Raw genomic sequence first — 18,141 nt, forward strand, 5'->3', positions numbered from 1 at the left:
AGTTGGACTATAAAGAAAGCTGAATGCCAAAGAATTGATACTTTTGAACTGTGGTGTTGGAGAACACTCTTTGAGAGTCCCTTGGACTGCATGGAGATAAAACCAGTCCATCCTAAAGGAAATCAGTCCTGAATATTCATTGAAAGGACTGATGCTGAAGCTGAAACTCCAATAATTTAGCCACTTGATGGGAAGAACTGATTTATTGGAAAAGACCTTGATGCTGGGAAAGATTGAAGGCAGGAGGAGAAGGGGATGACAGGATGAGATGGTTGGATGGAATCACCTATGCAATAGACATGAGTTTGGGTAAACTCCTGGAGTTGGTGATGTAAAGGGAGGCCTGGAGTGTTGCAGTCCATGAGGTCACAAAGAGTTGAACACGGCTGAGCAACTGAACTTTACTGGCTTAATTCAATAATTATTTCTTGGGTGAACCACATAATATAAATGAGAGAGTCTGGCAAAGACTCCTAAGTTTTGTATTTATTACATAGCTATCAGTCATGTGTTAAACTTTTCAAGTGGCCAGAGGTTTGTGGGCAAACCTTTTTTGAAAGTACACTTCCTCTGCAGTTAAAAGTTTCAGGCATTACCATTCGTTACATAAACATTTGAGTAGCAAATTTATAATGATAATGAAACTCATAATCATTATGGATCTTTGCTTCTGAATTTAACAAATTTTCATTTTGTTGACTTGCTTTTGAAACTTGTGGGATTTGTGTACCGTATCACTAGGAATTATTTTTTCTCCTAAATACTGATTAAAAAATGGTCTTAAGGATTTCCCTGATGGTCTAGTGGTAAAGAATCCACCTGCAAATGCATGGGACATGGGTTCCATCCTGGGAAGATTCCACATGCCTTGGGGCAACTAAGCCTGAGTGCCACAAATAACGGAGCCTGTGCTGTGCAGCAAGGAAAGCCACCACTATGAGAAGCCCATGCACCACACTTACCAAGTAGCCTCTGCTCGCTGTGACTAAAGAAAAGCCCACACAGCAGTGAAGATCTAGAACAGCCAAAAATAAGTCAATAAAATTAAAAAAAGAAATTGGAAATTTGTAAGATTTCATTAAAAAAAAAATAACCTTAAGAAAGTCAAAGTTAGGTCTGAGCAGAAAAGGATATATTTTAAAATTTCCAAGTTGCTTTTTGGAATTTGGAACTCATGTTTCTCAATAAGATATAATCAATAAGTCAGTTCAGTTCAGTTGATCAGTTGTGTCCGACTCTTTGTAACCCCATGGACTGCAGCACGCCAGGCCTCCCTGTCCAACAACTCCTAGAGCTTACTCAAACCTGTGTCCATTGAGTTGGTGATGCCATCCAACCATCTCATCCTCTGTTGTCCCCTTCTCCCATCTTCAGTCTTTCCCAGCATCAGGGTCTTTTCCAGTGAGTCAGCTCTTTGCATCAGGTGGCCAAAGTATTGCAGTTTCAGCTTCAGCATCAGTCCTTCCAATGAATATTCAGGACTGATCTCCTTTAGGATGAACTGGTTGGATCTCCTTGCAGTCCAAGGGACTCTCAAGAATCTTCTCCAGCACCACAGTTGAAAAGCATCAATTCTTTGGCGCTCAGCTGTCTTCACAGTCCAACTCTCATATCCATACATGACCACTGGAAAAACCATAGCCTTAACTAGACAGACCTTTGTTGGCAAAGTATCATCTCTGCTTGTTAATATTCTTTCTAGGTTGGTCATAACTTTTCTTCCAAGGAGTAAGCATCTTTTAATTTCATGACTGCAGTCACAGTCTGCAGTGACTTTGGAGCCCCCAAAAATAAAGTCTGTCACTGTTTCCATTGTTTCCCCATCTATTTCCCATGAAGTGATGGGATCAGATGTCATGATCTTAGTTTTCTAAATGTTGAGTTTTAAGCCAAATTTTTCCCTCTCCTCTTTCACATTCATCAAGAGGACCTTTAGTTCCTCTTCACTTTCTGCCATAAGGGTGGTGTCATCTGCATCTCTGAGGTTACTGATATTTCTCCTGGCAATCTTGATTCCAGCTTGTGCTTCATCCAGCCCAGCATTTCTCATGATGTACTCTGCATATAAGTTAAATAAGCAGGGTGACAATATACAGCCTTGATATACTGCTTTCCCAATTTGGAACCAGTCTGTTGTTCCATGTCCAGTTCTAACTGTTGCTTCCTGACCTGGAAACAGATTCCTCAAGAGTCAGGTCAGGTGGTCTGGTATTCCCATCTCATTCAGAATTTTCCACAGTTTATTGTGATCCACACAGTCAAAGGCTTTGACATAGTCAATAAAACAGAAGTAGATGTTTTTCTGGAACTCTCTTGCTTTTTTGATGATCCAACAGATGTTGGCAATTTGATATCTGATTCCTTAGCCTTTTCTAAATCCAGCTTGACTATCTGGAAGTTCATGATTCATGTACTGTTGAAGCCTTACTTGGAGAATTCTAAACATTACTTTGCTAGCGTGTGAGATGAGTGCAATTGTGAGGTAGTTTGAGCATTTTTTGCCATTGCCTTTCTTTGGGATTGGAATTAAAACTGACCTTTTCCAGCCCTGTGGCCACTGCTGAGTTTTACAAATTTGCTGGCATATTGAGTGCAACACTTTCACAGCATCCTCTTTTAGGATTTGAAGTAGCTCAACTGGAATTCCATCATCTCCACTAGCTTTGTTCATAGTGATGCTCCCTAAGGCCCACTTGACTTTGCATTCCAGGATGTCTGGCTCTAGGTGAGTGGTCACACCATCGTGACTATCTGTTGTAAAGTTCTTTTATGTATGATTTTTCTGTATATTCTTGTCATTTCTTCTTAATATCATCTGCTTCTGTTAGGTTCATACCATTTTTTTCCTTTATTGTGCCCATGTTTGCATGACATGGTCCCTTGGTATGTCTAATTTTCTTGAACAGATTATCTAGTCTTTTCCATTCTATTGTTTTCCTCTATTTCTCTACACTGATTACTGAGGAAGGGTTTCTTATCTCTCCTTGCTATTCTTTGGAACTCTGCACTCAAATGGGTGTATCTTTCCTTTTCTCCTTTGCTTTTTGCTTCTCTTCTTTCGTTAGCTATTTGTAAGGCACCCTCCGGAGAAGGCAATGGCAAACCACTCCAGTACTCTTGCCTAGAAAATCCCATGTATGGAGGAGCCTGGTAGGCTGCAGTCCATGGGGTCGCTACGAGTCAGACATGACTGAGCGACTTCACTTTTCGCTTTTCACTTTCACACTTTGGAGAAGGAAATGGCAACCCACTCCAGTGTTCTTGCCTGGAGAATCCCGGGGACGGGGGAGCCTGGTGGGCTGCTGTCTAAGGGGTCACAGAGTTGGACTCGACTGAAGTGACTTAGCAGCAGCAGCAAGGCCTCCTCAGACAGCCATTTTTTGCTTTTTTGCATTTTTTTCTTGGTGATGGTCTTGATCCCTTTGTGCTGTACAGTGTCATGAACTTCCATCCATAGTTCTTCAGGTACTCTATCAGATCCAATCCCTTCAATCTATTTTTTACTTCTACCTATATAATCATAAATGATTTGATTTAGGTCATGCCTGAGTAGTCTAGTGGTTTTCCCTACTTTCTTCAATTTAAGTCTGAATTTGGCAATAAGGAATTCATGATCTGAGCTACAGTCAGCTCTGGGTCTTGTTTTTGCTGACTTTGTAGAACTTCTGCATCTTTGGCTGCAAGGAAGATAATCAAGCTGATTTCAGTAGTGACCATCTGGTGATGTCCATGTGTAGAGTCTTTCCTTGTATTGTTGGAAGAGGGTGTTTCCTGTGGCCAATAGACATGGTTGTTTGAGTCCGGAATATAAATGACCTACTTATGGATGTATTTAACCCTCCAAATATTCAGTTTCTTTCTTTTTTTTTGCAGTATTTTAAACAAGAAAGCTTAAGAGTTTTCACATAGGTTGGAACAAAAACAGATGGATTTCCACGAGTAAGAAGTTTGTGTGCTTGCAAATGAATCCTAGTAGAAAAAACTTAATTGTAGAAAACCTAAGCTGTGATTCACAAAGGAAAACTTGTTTCTCAACCTTTGTTCACTAAGCTTTATTTTAAATTATTTTAATGTCCTCGCGACAAAGCGTTGCTAACAGTATTTTAATTGTGTAAAAATGTTCATGTCATTAATTTATTTTCGCCCCACATGTGACTGCATGTGGTTTTGATGTGGGTGATATTTCTTAAGTATGAACAGAGGGGAAGATGTTCAGAGGTTCACAGAGGCACACAGGGGCTCTAGAAAGATGAGAGTGTGGTGTGTACACAGAGTGATCCCCTCCTAACCTAGATGCACGGTTTGATTCAGGATGCACTGAAATCATTAACAGTAAGGATTTATTATAGAGTCCACAGCCTTGGAAAGAGAAGATCGTCTGTGGAGCACGTTTCTGTCCAGGCCTTGATGCTTTATTTCTAAGGAGCAGCAGGTCCCCCTAGACACCTATGAATAAAATAGGGCAGTGGGTTGTTGTGGTTGTTCTGTCGCCGGGTCACGTCCGACTCTTTGCGATCTCCTGGACTGCAGCATACCAGCCTTCCCTGTTCTCACTGTCGCCCAGAGTTTGCTTAAACTCATGTCCATTGAGTCCGTAATGCTATCTAACCATCTCCTCCTCTGCTACCTGCTTCTCCTCCTGCCCTTAATCTTTCCCAGCATCAGGGTCTTTTCCAAAGAGTCAGGTCTTCATGTCAAGTGGCCAGAGTATTGGAGCAGGTAAGGGACAGTTATTAGTGTCGGGTTCCTGTGCATTAAAGGGTTTCCACCCCAGCATTGGGAGTTGTGATTGAGCAACCTTCTGGTGGGGCTTGGAGCCGAGACAGGGATGGATGTAAAGTTGCCTGAAGACTTCAGGTCAGTGGTCAAGGTCACACAGAGAGCCCGGGACAAATTAGATGTTTGGGATTAAAATATACACACTACTGTATATAAACTAGATAGATAACAAGGACCTACTATATAGCCCAGGAACAATGTTCAGTTTCTTGTAATAATCTATAATGGAAAGGAACCTGAAAATGAATACAGATATTTTTATATGTGTAACTGAATCACTTTGCTCTACGCCTGAGACTAGCACAACATTGTAAATCAACTATGCTCCAATAAAAATTTTTTAAAATCCACTTTACATTGGCAGATCAAAGGAAGTCATCGATCCCCAGCTGCGTTTGTACTTCTCACACCCAACTGATGTATTTAGAAACAGCAGGATTTACTTGCAGCTCTTATTTCCTCAGGGACAGGCTGCAAAGACATTTATTTATCCACTGCTGTTTATAAAGACCGTGAGTTATGAGGTGACCTCCATTTCAGCAAGATAAATCCTGGTGGCCAGAGTCCCACCAGCCTCATCTGTTGCTGGGTAGCTGAAGCAGTTACTGAAATGTGTTTTCTTGAGAAGGCAGGAGGGCTCGGCTCACGCACACAAGGCTTTGGTGAATTGTCTATAAAACTGCCAGGCACCTATTAAGTGGGGGATGTAGCTCATCTTTATAGAGCAGGAGGCAGGTTCTGATTGGGTGCTGGGCTGTTTCGGGGTGTTTTGTCTCCACATGTCTGAGGACCAGTATCAGTACCCATCACTGATACCCTGAATGCTGTTCGACAGAGAAGACAAGCTGTATCCCCAGACCAGGTCTTCCCCGAAGCCTGTGAAGTAAATCTAGGAGCAAGAGGCCACCTTTTCTGAGAATACCCCTGTTGTGTTTTAGATGACTGGTTGCTTCCATTACTTTGCTGCATGTCTGTCCATGATAGGAAAATCAAAGCCATGTGGTTTGTTTTTTTTTTTTATCGTGTAGTACAAATTTCATCATGGCCACCGAGGCTTGTTTACCCCTTGGAAAAGCAGTTAAGCCTGCAGAAAATAATTAAATACACGATGAAGTGAAGCGAAAGTTGCTCAGTTGTGTCTGACTTTTTGCAACCCCATTGACTGTAGCCTGCCAGGCTCCTTTGTCCATGGAGTTCTCCAGGCAGGAATACTGGAGTGGGTTGCCCCTCCCTTCTCCAGGGGATCTTCCCAACTCAGGGCTCAAACCCAGGTCTCACACATTGCAGGAGGGTTCTTTACCATCTGAGCCACCAGGGAAAGCCTAAATACATGATATCCTGCCATAATTAGAGGCTGGAGAACGTTAATTATTTCAGTCTGTTGTAGGTCGCCCACTAAAACATTCAAAGAAAGCATCCAGACAGTTACCGAGTTAATTTACAATACAAGGTCTTTTTAACAGTTTCAGTCTTTTCCCTGCAGGACCATGCAGATTTGAGAAGCCATTTCTTCACAGTTGGGATGAAGCTAGAGACCGTGAACATGAGTCACATTTGCCCTGCATCCGTGACCAAGGTGAGCATCCCTCCCCTGCTCCTGACCTCCACCTCTGGAGTGGATCACATCGTAAGTCTTTCTGTTCCAAGCCAACTCGAGGGAGTAGGCTTGATGCCAAGTAAACCCAGGAAAGAGGGCTTCCTCCCAGCCAGGCCCTGTCTTAAGCTACCGTTTTGGTCGCTTACATCATGGAGCAAGTTTGATCAGGTGCCTCCTCTTGTAATGGGAGGGTGAACATCACTTGTCCTCTGATAGTTCAGGATGCAGACGCTTGTGTCCTACAGTGACTGGAGGAAGATGCCAACGCAAAACTGAGTTTATAGCAGTGAACTCAGCCCCTGAACACGTGCCGGCTTCTCTTATTAACCACGTGACACTGAGCCTACCATTTGTCTGTGCGCATGAAAAGAACTGCTGATAAGTTTGCATACGTAGTCTTTGTACTAATAATTGGGCTTCTCCTGCTACACTGATTATAGCCCATGTGATCTGTTTTGAAAATACTTTAAAATGGTGATAAGCAAAGTCCTATTTCCAGAGTGAGGGGACAGAGAACACTTCACTTCCTTTCTCTCGTCTGCTGTCACTGATTAAAGGAAAAGTCTAAAATCTACGATTCGAAGATTTAAAATGAAAGTACCATTTCATGTAAAAACATTTTTATTAAGGAACTGATAGTCTTTTAAGATTATAATTTCCTTTCCCCATCAAAGAAGTCTCAGTGAACTCACCTATCCTACCATCTAAAGTATGTGTTTCTACTTTAAATACACACACACACGTATACACACACACACACACACACACACACACACACACACACACACACAATTTATTGGAGGAAGAAATGTCAACCCACTCCAGTGTCTTGCCCGAGAATTTCCATGGACAGAGGAGCCTGGTGGGCTGTGGCCCATGATGTTACGAAAGAGTCAGACATGACTGAGGGACTGAGCACATCCACTATTTATATCATTTTATAAATGGTGGAAGAATCCAGCACATTTAGATTCTAGCCAATGTGCGTTTTAGTTCCATTAGTATGACCGAAATGATCAACTTAAACTTTTTCATGACTGGGTGACTTTAAGAATATATATTGAAATGGCAGTTATTGCTGCGCCCATTTGGGTGAAATATGTTTGCTTCATTTGAAAGCTGTGCCAGTCTTCCTTCAGAGCATTATTTGTTCATCTCAAGGAATTAACCCTGGGCACTGTTGTCTTTTCTTTCAGGTTTTTAACAATCATTTTTTTCAAGTGACTATTGATGACCTCAGACCAGAACCTAGTAAACTTTCGATGCTGTGCCATGCAGACTCTTTGGGGATTTTACCAGTACAATGGTGCCTTAAAAATGGAGTCAATCTCACCCCTCCCAAAGGTTTGTGTTTTGTGAAAGATGACAGCGTTTGGGTGGTTCAGGAGGACTCGTATTGTCACCAAAGTGATGCCTTTGTGGATGTGGAGATGTGTATGCTACAAACATTTCGGATGCAGTGGGAAAACAGCGTGTTTCTTGCTTAGCTTGACATAGGGTCTGTTACAGCTCCTTGAGGCTTCCCAGGTGGTGCTAGTGGTAAAGAAGCTGCCTGCCAATGCAGAACACAGAAGAGATGCAGGTTTGATCCCTGGGTCGGGAAGATGCCCTGGAGCAGTATGTGGCAACCCACTCCAGTACTCTTCCTTGGAGAATCATGGACAGAGGAGCCTGGCGGGCTACAATCTATAGGGTCACACAGAGCTGGACACAGCTGAAGTGGTTTAGCACACACACGTGTACACACACAGCGCCATCCCCTGGGGAGGCATGTGACCCTGGGCTCCTCTGTGAAACATTGCTACCCTTCTGTTATTGTATGATGGGCAGCTGTGTTTCTGCTGTGTGTTGCGAGAGGGTACAGACTTGCCAAGTGATTGGGATTAAAAACTTGAACGCGTCTGAGCTGTGGCTTTAAAAAGGCAGCCACCTGCTAACGAAACATTTCTTTAAAACGGTATTTCCAATAAGTTGACTTTTCCCCAGAGCCCAGTTGCTCTCAGATTTTCAGCACTATGTTTCCATAAGACATGACAGTAATTAAGTTGGGAACCAGGTTGCATTCAAGTCCTCTTAAGTTGAGATCCATAAACCACAGAATCAGTGAGTACCGTGCTGTACTTCACAGATGTGGTTTCTTGTCCTTGTAGTTCTAAGGTTTATCCAGGGAAGATGCAGAGAGATGAAAGGTGAGAAGGTGGGTAGGTAAAGAAAGGGACTGAAGGGAGAGAAAAAAAACAAGAATAGACAACTAAAGTTCCGGGGTATTTTGACAGATAGTCTCAAATAAAACAGGGCTTTTGTGCTCCTCTCTTCAGATCTCCGGAGATTGGGTTATATGTACATCAGTTGTGTGGCACCTCCCTTATTGTGGAATGACTGTACTCTGCTGGGCTTTTATCCTACCTCATCCTCCAGTGTCAGCCCACAGAAGAGATGCTTTTGGATTATTTCCATCTCGGCCCGTGCTTCTTCTCATTAAAGTTCTGCAGTAGTGGAATTCAGCCTGATTATAATGTTTCTCCAAAACACTGCTTCCACTGTTTCCCGTGCCAAATTCATTGAGTCCTCAAAATGAGGATTTCCCTGCAAGGAGACTTAGTTCCAGGGAGTTTATGTAACCTGCCCAGGACCCCACACTTAGCAGCAGGACAGGCAGTCAAGCTCCTGATTCTTTGATCAGTGATGGGTGGTGAAGATTAGGATCATGTGGCCTGTTTTTGTGTCCATTTGGGTGCCTGTGGATGACTCTACAAATCAGTGTGCCTCAGTTTTCAAGACTGGTAGATGGGGGCACCCCTGGTACTCCACAGATTTTCTATAGCAGGAATCCCTGACTGCCGGGATCTGATGCCTGATGATCTGAGGTGGAACTCATGTGACAATAATAGAAATAAAGTGCATAATAAATGTGATTCACTTGAATCATCCAGAAACCATTCCCCCACCCCTGGTTCATGGAAAAATTGTCTTCCATGAAACCAGTCCCTGGTGCCAAAAAGGTTGGGGACCTCTGCTGTATAGAATCAAAGACGTGATACAAGTCCCAGGGTTTTTATAATTCTTTACATGACAGTACGAGTTCTGTGTTGTGTGCGTGCATGCTAAGTTGCTTCAGTCGTGTCTGACTCTTTGCTACCCTAGGGGTTGTAGCCCACCAGGTTCCTCTCTCCATGGGGAGTTTCCAGGCAAGAATACTGGAGTGGGTTGCCATGTCCTCCTCCAGGGGATCTTCCTGCATCTCTTACATCTTCTGCATTGGCAGGCGGGTTCTTCACCACTGGTGCTACCTGGGAAGCCCAAGTTCTGTGTTATGAACCATCTACTGGTTCAGGCAAGAGAAGTCTTTTCCTTCTGTGAAATGTCAGCAGCTGGCCAATTGTAGCGTTGGAAAGCCCTCTGGCCATCTTTGTTTCTACCCAACTTCTGGTCAAAGTGTGTATGCAGATGAGTCTCTTGTCATTGAAGAAAAATGTCATAGATCTCTAAAATGTTGTTTGGTTGGACTTGAAAAATTCGAGTTTGTTCCTAGAAAAATAGGATCTATTTAAGAATTTTTAAAAGTGAGTTGGTTATTTCCTCACATACTTTAAAAAAATAGGAAAAACATATCTGCATTTTGGATGTTTGATTGATGGATGGTAGAGGTTTAACTTTTACCAGGGTCTTGAGAATTTTTAAATATGTTTCTGAAAAGAGATTATTCACATAGCTTGGAGCTTTACTAGTAAAATGGATGTGCCTATTTTGATAATTGCATTTTATGATGTTAAGAAAATTGTTTTATATTAATATGGTTGAACTCTTAAATGTGCAGTGAAATGATGGTACAAATTTTTTTATAATATTAAATATTTTTTATATCTTAAGCTTTTTATACCTACCCTTCAGCCATAATTATCACTTCTCTGTCACCTGAGTATTTGCAATATTTGGTAAAATGAAATTGTCTTCATGTAGTCTTCTAGGCGGTTCCTTCCATTGTTGAAATTGAAGCATATCTTTTCTAGGAGGACTGTTTCTGTATTGGTATTATGTATCATTTGTAAAATACTGAGTAATGGTGATTAGTATCTTCCAGTAAGAAAATCTCAGTGATAATCATTTTTTAAACCCTTAAAGCAAGAAGTGATCCATCAGTAATCTCTCAGTTCAGTTCAGTTCAGTTCAGTCGCTCAGTCGTGTCCGACTCTTTGTGCCCCCATGAATCACAGCACGCCAGGCCTCCCTGTCCATCATCTTTAGGCGTTGTCTTTTGGCTGTAGGACTATCGTCTTGAGCTGGTAGAGCTTTTACATATAATGCAGTAAGAAGAAAAGCAAAAACTTATATAGGTTTACAAATATGAGTAGATACTTCATGATAATAGAATCATGCCTTTTATGTGAACTCATCATAAGAAGAGAAATGCCCAGTAAAGTCATACTGAGATGGCACGGATTTCTCAGATGAGGTGGATATCCAAAAGAGAAATGAAGAAGCAGGCCTGTTTGATGGAGCCTGGAGGGACAGGTTCTCTCAGACTTGCTGGCAAGAATGCAGGTAGGTGCAAGGCAGTTTGGGAAGTTTTACCAAAGTTACAGATGCATTTAGCTGTTGACTTAGCATTTCCACTTCTGGGAATTTCTCCTAAACTTATAATGTACTGATAAGATGCGTAAAAGTTTGGTTATTTTTGCAGCATGATGTGTAATAGCAAAAGACTTGGGAAAATCCAAGTGTCTCTCTCTATGGGGTTGGATAACTCGATGTTAGATGTTTATGTAGTGAAAACTGTGCAGCTGTTGAAAAGAATGAGGAAAATCTCTCTGTACTGACACGCGATGCTCTACAGGGTGTGCTGTGAGTGGACCGATCGATGGGTTATAGCACCACACCTTTTTTGCTAGAAAAGAGGTTACTAAGGATATATAGTTTAATACTTCTTTATGCATTGCTACGCGGGGTCTTAGTTGTGAGATCATAGTTGAGCCCACATTCGCCTGCATTAGAAGGCAGATTCTTAACCACTGGATCACCAGGGAAGTCCCAGGATGCGTATTTATGTTTGCATAGATTCTTACAAAGAGAGTCTGGAAGATTACATGAGAAATTGATGAAAATGATGACCTGTATTTGGGAGCGTAGGGTATGGAGGTGGCGACCAGGGCAGATAGGAACCAGACTTCTAACAGAATAGTTTTTAAGTCTTTTTATTTTCACTTTGCTCTAAGTGAATGTTTCATTTATTCAAAAATTATCATATATTATTATAAAAGGGTTATTATAACTGAAAGTGGTATTAGAGATTATCTCATCACCTCCAGTCATTATATATGTGGGGAAATTGAAGTTTGGTTGTGTTAAATGGTTACTTTTTTTTTAACACAACACAACACAACACAGCACACAACACAACTAAGCCCCAATTGAAGTTTAGTTGTGTTAAATGGTTACTTTTTTTTAAATCTTGGGACTGAACTTGCCGTAAAACCCTATTCTTAAGATCCCAAGTTGAATGTGTTTTCTGTATAACCACCTTTTATTGCTGTTTTCTCTCCCTGATACTTTGTAAAATCTACCCTTCTCAGTAATTTGAGGGCATTTTGGTGGCCTTATGCAGGGTTGAGCGATGTCAGTGGACCATGACTTTCCCCTGACTGGAATGGTCTTTGTGTCAAAGCATTTGGAGAATTTCAGCTCTAGGGAATAAAGTTCCAAATGTTTGCAGTTATAACAAAGATACAGCTTTAATTATTGAACTCCCTTACCACTTGGGGCTTCCATGGACAGAGGAGCCTGGAGGCTACAGTCCATGGGGTCGCAAAGAGTTGGACACGACTGAGTGACTAACACTTAACACCACTTGGAGACACTGTATTGACTATATTTACATGTGTCATATATGTAGTAAAGTATCTTTATTTTTGTAACTAAAGTGAATTAAAATTGAGAGATGCTGGTGGTCTCGGTAGTGGTGATTTTATGGTTTCTTGAGATAACTTGTTACGTACCTTATATATCAGCACCTGGTTTGGCAATCATGCTGTCGGATGCTTTCCAGCACCCTTATTTGCTTTAATAATGTATGAAAGTTTGTTGTTTATAACGTGCATTCTGAGAATGTGTAGGATTTATTATTTTTGTTGTTGTTGTTCAGTCACTCTTTTGCAGCCCCATGGGCTGTAGCAGCCTGCCAGGCTCCTCTGTCTGTGGGATTTCCCAGGCAAGAATAGTGGAGTAGGTTGCCGTTTCCTTCTCCAGGGTATCTTCCTGACCCAGGGATTGAAATCCCGTCTCCTGAATTGGCAGGTGGATTCTTTATTGTTGATTCTTTACCATGGAAGCGCAGGATTTATAATACACGTTGAAAACGAGTTCATATGTTTTCTTATAGGTATGTTTTCCATGAAAGCATTACATTGTTTAGATTTCTGTTAGAACCATAAACACTGCATTGAATTACAACAGGTCTGAATCCCAAAAGAGAGTAATGCACTCATTCCCCAGCATGAAACAGCGGATGAAACAAGACACCTGGTGATACAGGAGATGCGCAGACAACATACGTCCCTACTCACGTTATTTTGACTCGATTCCTATTTAAAAAAAATCTGTCTCCAGATTCCAGATATAAATAGTCTAAGCTAGAATGGATCAAAATTTTGTATCGTTGTCTCCATTTGAGCAGGTGCTTTCTTGGTAAGCAAAGGACAGAATCTTGGCAATTTTACTCCATTCATTGCAGCCCAACAAACAACGATTCAGTGTTATAGCCACTTTGAAAGGGGATCAAACAAATAAATAAATCAAGAAGGCAAAAATGCATATAGGTTATCAACCGTGACTTGCTGTGTTTAAATCATTTCATTAACCTCCCTGGTGCATAACATCCAAGGTTAGGCACGGAATCACACCCCCCAGGGGATCTTTGCAGAGCACGTGAAGCCTGTATATTTCTGCTGTAAAATGTGCAAGCAAAAGCTAAAGTAAATCAATTATTTTTGCACTTCGTCTCTGCTATTCGGCCTTGTTAGTAGACACAGAATACAGTTTAAGAAGTAAAGGTATTTTTCAGTGATTATCAAGACACACGGCGATGAACCTTGATTCATATTCTCTTTTCCTCAGACACTGACTGTCGTCTACTATTTCAGACATTCCAATGGGGGCAGAAAATAAGAAACACACTCATGGACCTCCCACCTTGATTGAAAAGAGGGCTACCATTTTGCCATACTTGATTCCGCTTTTTAAACAATGAAATAGAGCACTGTAGATATTCTTGGAGACCCAGTCGACTTTGACTCTTCTCTTTCACACCCCCATGTGGTCTGTCGTGAATCCAGGCCATATTCTCAGGGTCTGACTAGGTGCCGTCATTACCGTGCTCATCCCGGTTGCCATCAGGTCTCCCCACTCTTTGGGTGGACTTTTAACATCTGAAAACATTCCTGATTGTTGCAAGCTAAGCATCCCTCTTGCTCACTTATCCCTGAATTTACTTTGTTCTTTGAGTTTCTTAAGCTAGTTTTGCCTTTGACAGTTGACGTTTATAGGATATCAGACTCCATCCTGGGGACATATCTCCATCTCCTGGCACTGTTTATGAATCAGAATAACATTTTGAGCCTGACCCCCAACTTAGGAGTGTGCGCGTCACACTGTGACCTTCCATGCATTAAATACTTCTCAACATTTATTCTAAAAGATAAGGACTTTGGATAAGGCTGGTGTTATACTAACTGGACTTGTTTCCCTCCCCCACCTTTCCTTGTTTTTCTTTTTTTTTTTTTTCTGAGCTGTTCCATGGATATAAAAACAGATTAATTCAATTGGAAACGAATGTGTAAATTTTCAAGATTGGCATCTTGAAAGGTTGTGAAAATGAATGTCAACTAAAAATATGGAGGGAGGTGGTGGATTTCAAAGGCAGGGATTGCTCTTTTCAAAAAAGGAACACAGAATAGGAGCTTTTACTCCTGTGGTCCCTTTTTTAAAATTTTTTTTTGAGAGAGAAATCTCTTTTTTAAAGCCTTGCCCTTCCCCCCATCCCAAGTCACTGGCAGGGGACAGAAGACCACCATGATTGCCTCGGGGTTGTCACGGTTCACTGCCGGTGGTGCTGAGAGAGGTAACTTTCTCTTGTAATTGGATACAGTCTAGATTCTGTTAGTAAAGGAGAAGTGGAAGGCTGACACATTGTATTACTGAATTGGTTGGTGCTTTGATTATCTTAAAATAGAGCAAAGATGCTGTGCCTTCAACATGTTTTTATTATTGAAATAATTCATGAACATGAGTGAAAATTTAGAAAATGCAAAGAGGTAAAAGAAAATGTATCCAGAAGTCCTACCACTCAGATAATGATTTTGATATTTGCTAGTAAGTTTTTCTTACATTTCCTCTAGTCCTTTTCTTTGCATATTTTAATGTCAGTTTGATAATTCTGTATATGGTTACAGCAGTCTTTTCATCTAAACTTACAAAATCATTTTTTTCATGATTCTTTTTTTTTTTTTTAAGTAAACTAGATGCAGTTTTCATGCCTGCACGAATTTCCACGTACTCAGCTAAGTTTCATATCATTTTCTATTTTTGGATATAAAATTTTTATATCCTCAGAATGATCACTAATAATGCCATTGTATCTTCATGTGTCACATTTTATAAGTTTGAGGGGGTTTGTTTTTATGGGCTACATTCCCAGAAATGAAATTGTTGTGTTAACGTTCATGGACATTTTACTGCTAAATTCTGTTTCAGAAGAATTGTCCACTTGCACAGCCAATAGTAAATGTTTGCAAGTGGAGCTGTTTTATGTCAATTAATTTGTATCATAAGGAAATGGGTCATCGACCTGTTTCCTTCTGGACCTGTAGCAGTTGGAACTTCATACAGAATAAACACTAATTAAAGCTTAAATAACCCTAGTGGTGGAGGTTCAACAGTCTCTGATGGCAGCTCATTGCAAAATTTAATAGCCCAGGGGGTTTTGATTTCCTTTTATTTTCTTTTCCTCTCTGCTATTTTCCTCCCTCCTGGGTTTCAAACACGCTTTCCTGGCTACGGTTAAGCCTTAGTACTTCTTGTTCTGTCTTTGTTGATTAATGAGTATAATTGACCCCTGTTGTCTCTATTATACGAGCCACAGCAGTTTGTTTTTTAATGTAGCAGTTATTTTCTGAGCTGTCACAAAAATGCCTTACAAAGCGAGCTCATTATCAGTCCAAAGGAGAAGAATTGCAAGTGAGACAGTGAATGTAGGTTTCTTAAGAGAAGGAGGAGAAGTTGACGCTGTTCAAATGTTCAAGGAAAGGAGAGAGTTCTGGGGGCAGGATAACTGCTTATTGCTCAGGTAACCAGCAAAACTTGGATATATCCTGAAATTAGTAGAATAAAAATCACTCCCCGTAGAGTCTTGGCAACTGGATATAGAAGGACTAATTGCAGGTCCAAGAAACCTTGAGTCCAGCGTTTACGGAGAGGATTGAAATCCTTTACAAGTTGGTGGTTATGAATGTGATAGAACACCCAGGTAAACGTCTATCTGTACGAGGAGTAGAGGTGGTCTGTTAAGTTGGAAAGTTTTATCTGAACAAGATTCTAACCAAACAGAATACCTAAATTTGATGTTATTTCAGAAAATGGTTTGCTATTCATTTATAATAGTTTATTTCCCCCTATTTCTCCCTTCTCTCTTTACCCCACGATCTTGATGGGATTTTCCTTTGCTCACAAACTAACCCAGAATGCAGCAGAGGTCCAGGGAAGAGAAATGGAACAGAAGGAGATCTTGACTTTAACACAGCCAGTCTGCCCTGGCCCTAAACAAGCAGGGCCCTTCTGTGGCAGGACTCAGCTTGTCTCCAGCTGTTCGGTTGAGAGCTCTTCTAGGGAATGTCTTGCTATGTAACCTCTCTTCAACCCGCTGCAGTTCTCTCTAAGAGACGGAAATTCACCACAGAGGGAAGGGAGAGCACCCTCAGTGGCAGTAATAAGTGGTAATAGTGGCCCTAAGGCAGGTGATGCTGCAGCTGGAGGAGACTTAGGGCTTCTCTGGTGGCTTAATCAGCGAAGAATCCACCTGCAATGCAGAAGGTGTGGGTTCAGTCCTTGGGTTCAGAAGATCCCCTGGAGAAAGAAATGGCAACCCACCCGAGCATTCTTGGGAAAATCCAATGGGTGGGGGTGACTGGCGGGCTACAGTCCATGGGGTCGCAAGAGTTGGACTCGACTTAACGACTAAACCACCACCCGAGGAGACTTTGACGATCATTTCTTCATTTTGTGGACTAGTAGGTAGGGAAAGTCAGGTACAGAAGACTTAATTTACTCTGACCTTGGTTCATTCCAGTCCCATTAGAACTGGGTCTTAATCTAGTTCTTCCTGGTTCAGTACTTTTTGTTCAGCGAGGGGATGTCTCACCATCTTTTAGTGACTTCTCACTGACCTTTAGGTGTCTTTTCGTAAATTCTTCCATTCTTATATATTCATGCAAGGATTTGATCCAAAACAGTCCCAGAAAAAGTACTCGAAGTGGAAGATTACCTTGATGGTAAAGAAACTGGCAGTACCTTACTTAAGACACATTTTGTTTTGTTTATGAATAGTCAGAAGAAAGTTGGTTTGGTTGCTTCCAGAAACCTCTAGTGCCAGAACCCTCTGGCTGGAGGGGCAGCTCTGGGGGGAAGGCACGTGGAAGAACATGCAGAACATCTTCGTAACTAGCTGCAGAGTACCCAGCATCTTAGGACTCTGAGACGTCTCATCTTCTTGCTTGAAGAACTGTCACTCATTGTAGGGATGTCTCAGGAACAAGGTGGGCCGGGAGAGGCTCTGCCACTGATGGTGGCTGGGGGAGGGTCAATGGTCAGTCCCCAGACCAGGAAGATGGCTGCCTTCTTGGTTAAACCTCACCCTTATCTTTAAAACAATTGAGTAACTGGAGCTTACTTAATGAAAAGTATACTATTTTGTACACATGTAAGTTGGAAGCAAACAGTATCTTGAGTTTGTTCAATGTGGGAATTTCTGTAGTCTCTGCAGCTGTGGGATTTAGTAACAGAATTCCCCACGTTAAGTGAATTTGCAGGTGCAGAATTTATTATGATACAGGGCAAAGAAATCAGGGGGCTTGGGTTAAGAATATACTTAAGAAATCCTTTACAGATTTATTTTATATATACTTGGACCAGTGAAGAGAGAACCGAAAATGGTTATAGGGACATTTGTACACTTTAAATTAATCCTGATTGGTGCTGTATTTTTTTTTTCCAGTTGTCTTCCTGTATTTATAGGAAACGCAGATGACACTCACATTAAGAGATATTTTCCTACCTAGGTTCAGTGACATACTCAACATTTCTTGCTTTACGTTTTAAACTTCTCACATGTCTTGTACTGGTGGTCATGATGGATCTATATATATATTGTATAATCATGTAGCTGTCCCCACCCCTAGATGAAGTGAATAAAGAAACACATTAAATTTAGTCCATATGAATAGTTGGTTCTCAGACTCCCCAGCATCTCAGGTGTGCCTGCAAAACTTCCCCCAGAGAGGCCCACCTTCCCGGGTCCTTGTTTTCCTTCCCTTTTCATCAGTTCGGAGGCAAGGTTTATTCCTCCCCCTTGCCGTATCTGTGGAGGCTTTCTTGCTACAATCTCAACTTACTCTTTTGCTGTTTGCCTTCCCTTCTGCTACTCTTAAAGATTATTCCCCTCTCGCGGTGTTTTCTGATAAAATCCCACGGTTTCCGTGAAGATGTCGAGATGTAAGCTC

General features: G+C 41.4%; 1 protein-coding gene across 3 annotated transcripts in view; it reads left to right on the top strand.

Annotated features, from left to right (window-relative positions):
* The window catches only part of SFMBT2 (Scm like with four mbt domains 2), a 179,396-nt gene that overhangs the window by 105,196 nt on the left and 56,059 nt on the right, over window positions 1-18,141 (top strand). For all 3 annotated transcript variants that reach the window (XM_055427190.2, XM_055427181.2, XM_055427219.2), the window contains 2 exons: window positions 6,263-6,355; window positions 7,573-7,720. In XM_055427190.2, the coding sequence (XP_055283165.2) occupies window positions 6,263-6,355; window positions 7,573-7,720 (241 nt within the window). The remainder of the gene's footprint in view (window positions 1-6,262; window positions 6,356-7,572; window positions 7,721-18,141) is intronic.

This window comes from Moschus berezovskii, chromosome 15, assembly GCF_049115385.1.
Source record: "Moschus berezovskii isolate FMDL1 chromosome 15, NW_MosBer_1.0, whole genome shotgun sequence".
Lineage (NCBI taxonomy): Eukaryota > Metazoa > Chordata > Mammalia > Artiodactyla > Moschidae > Moschus > Moschus berezovskii.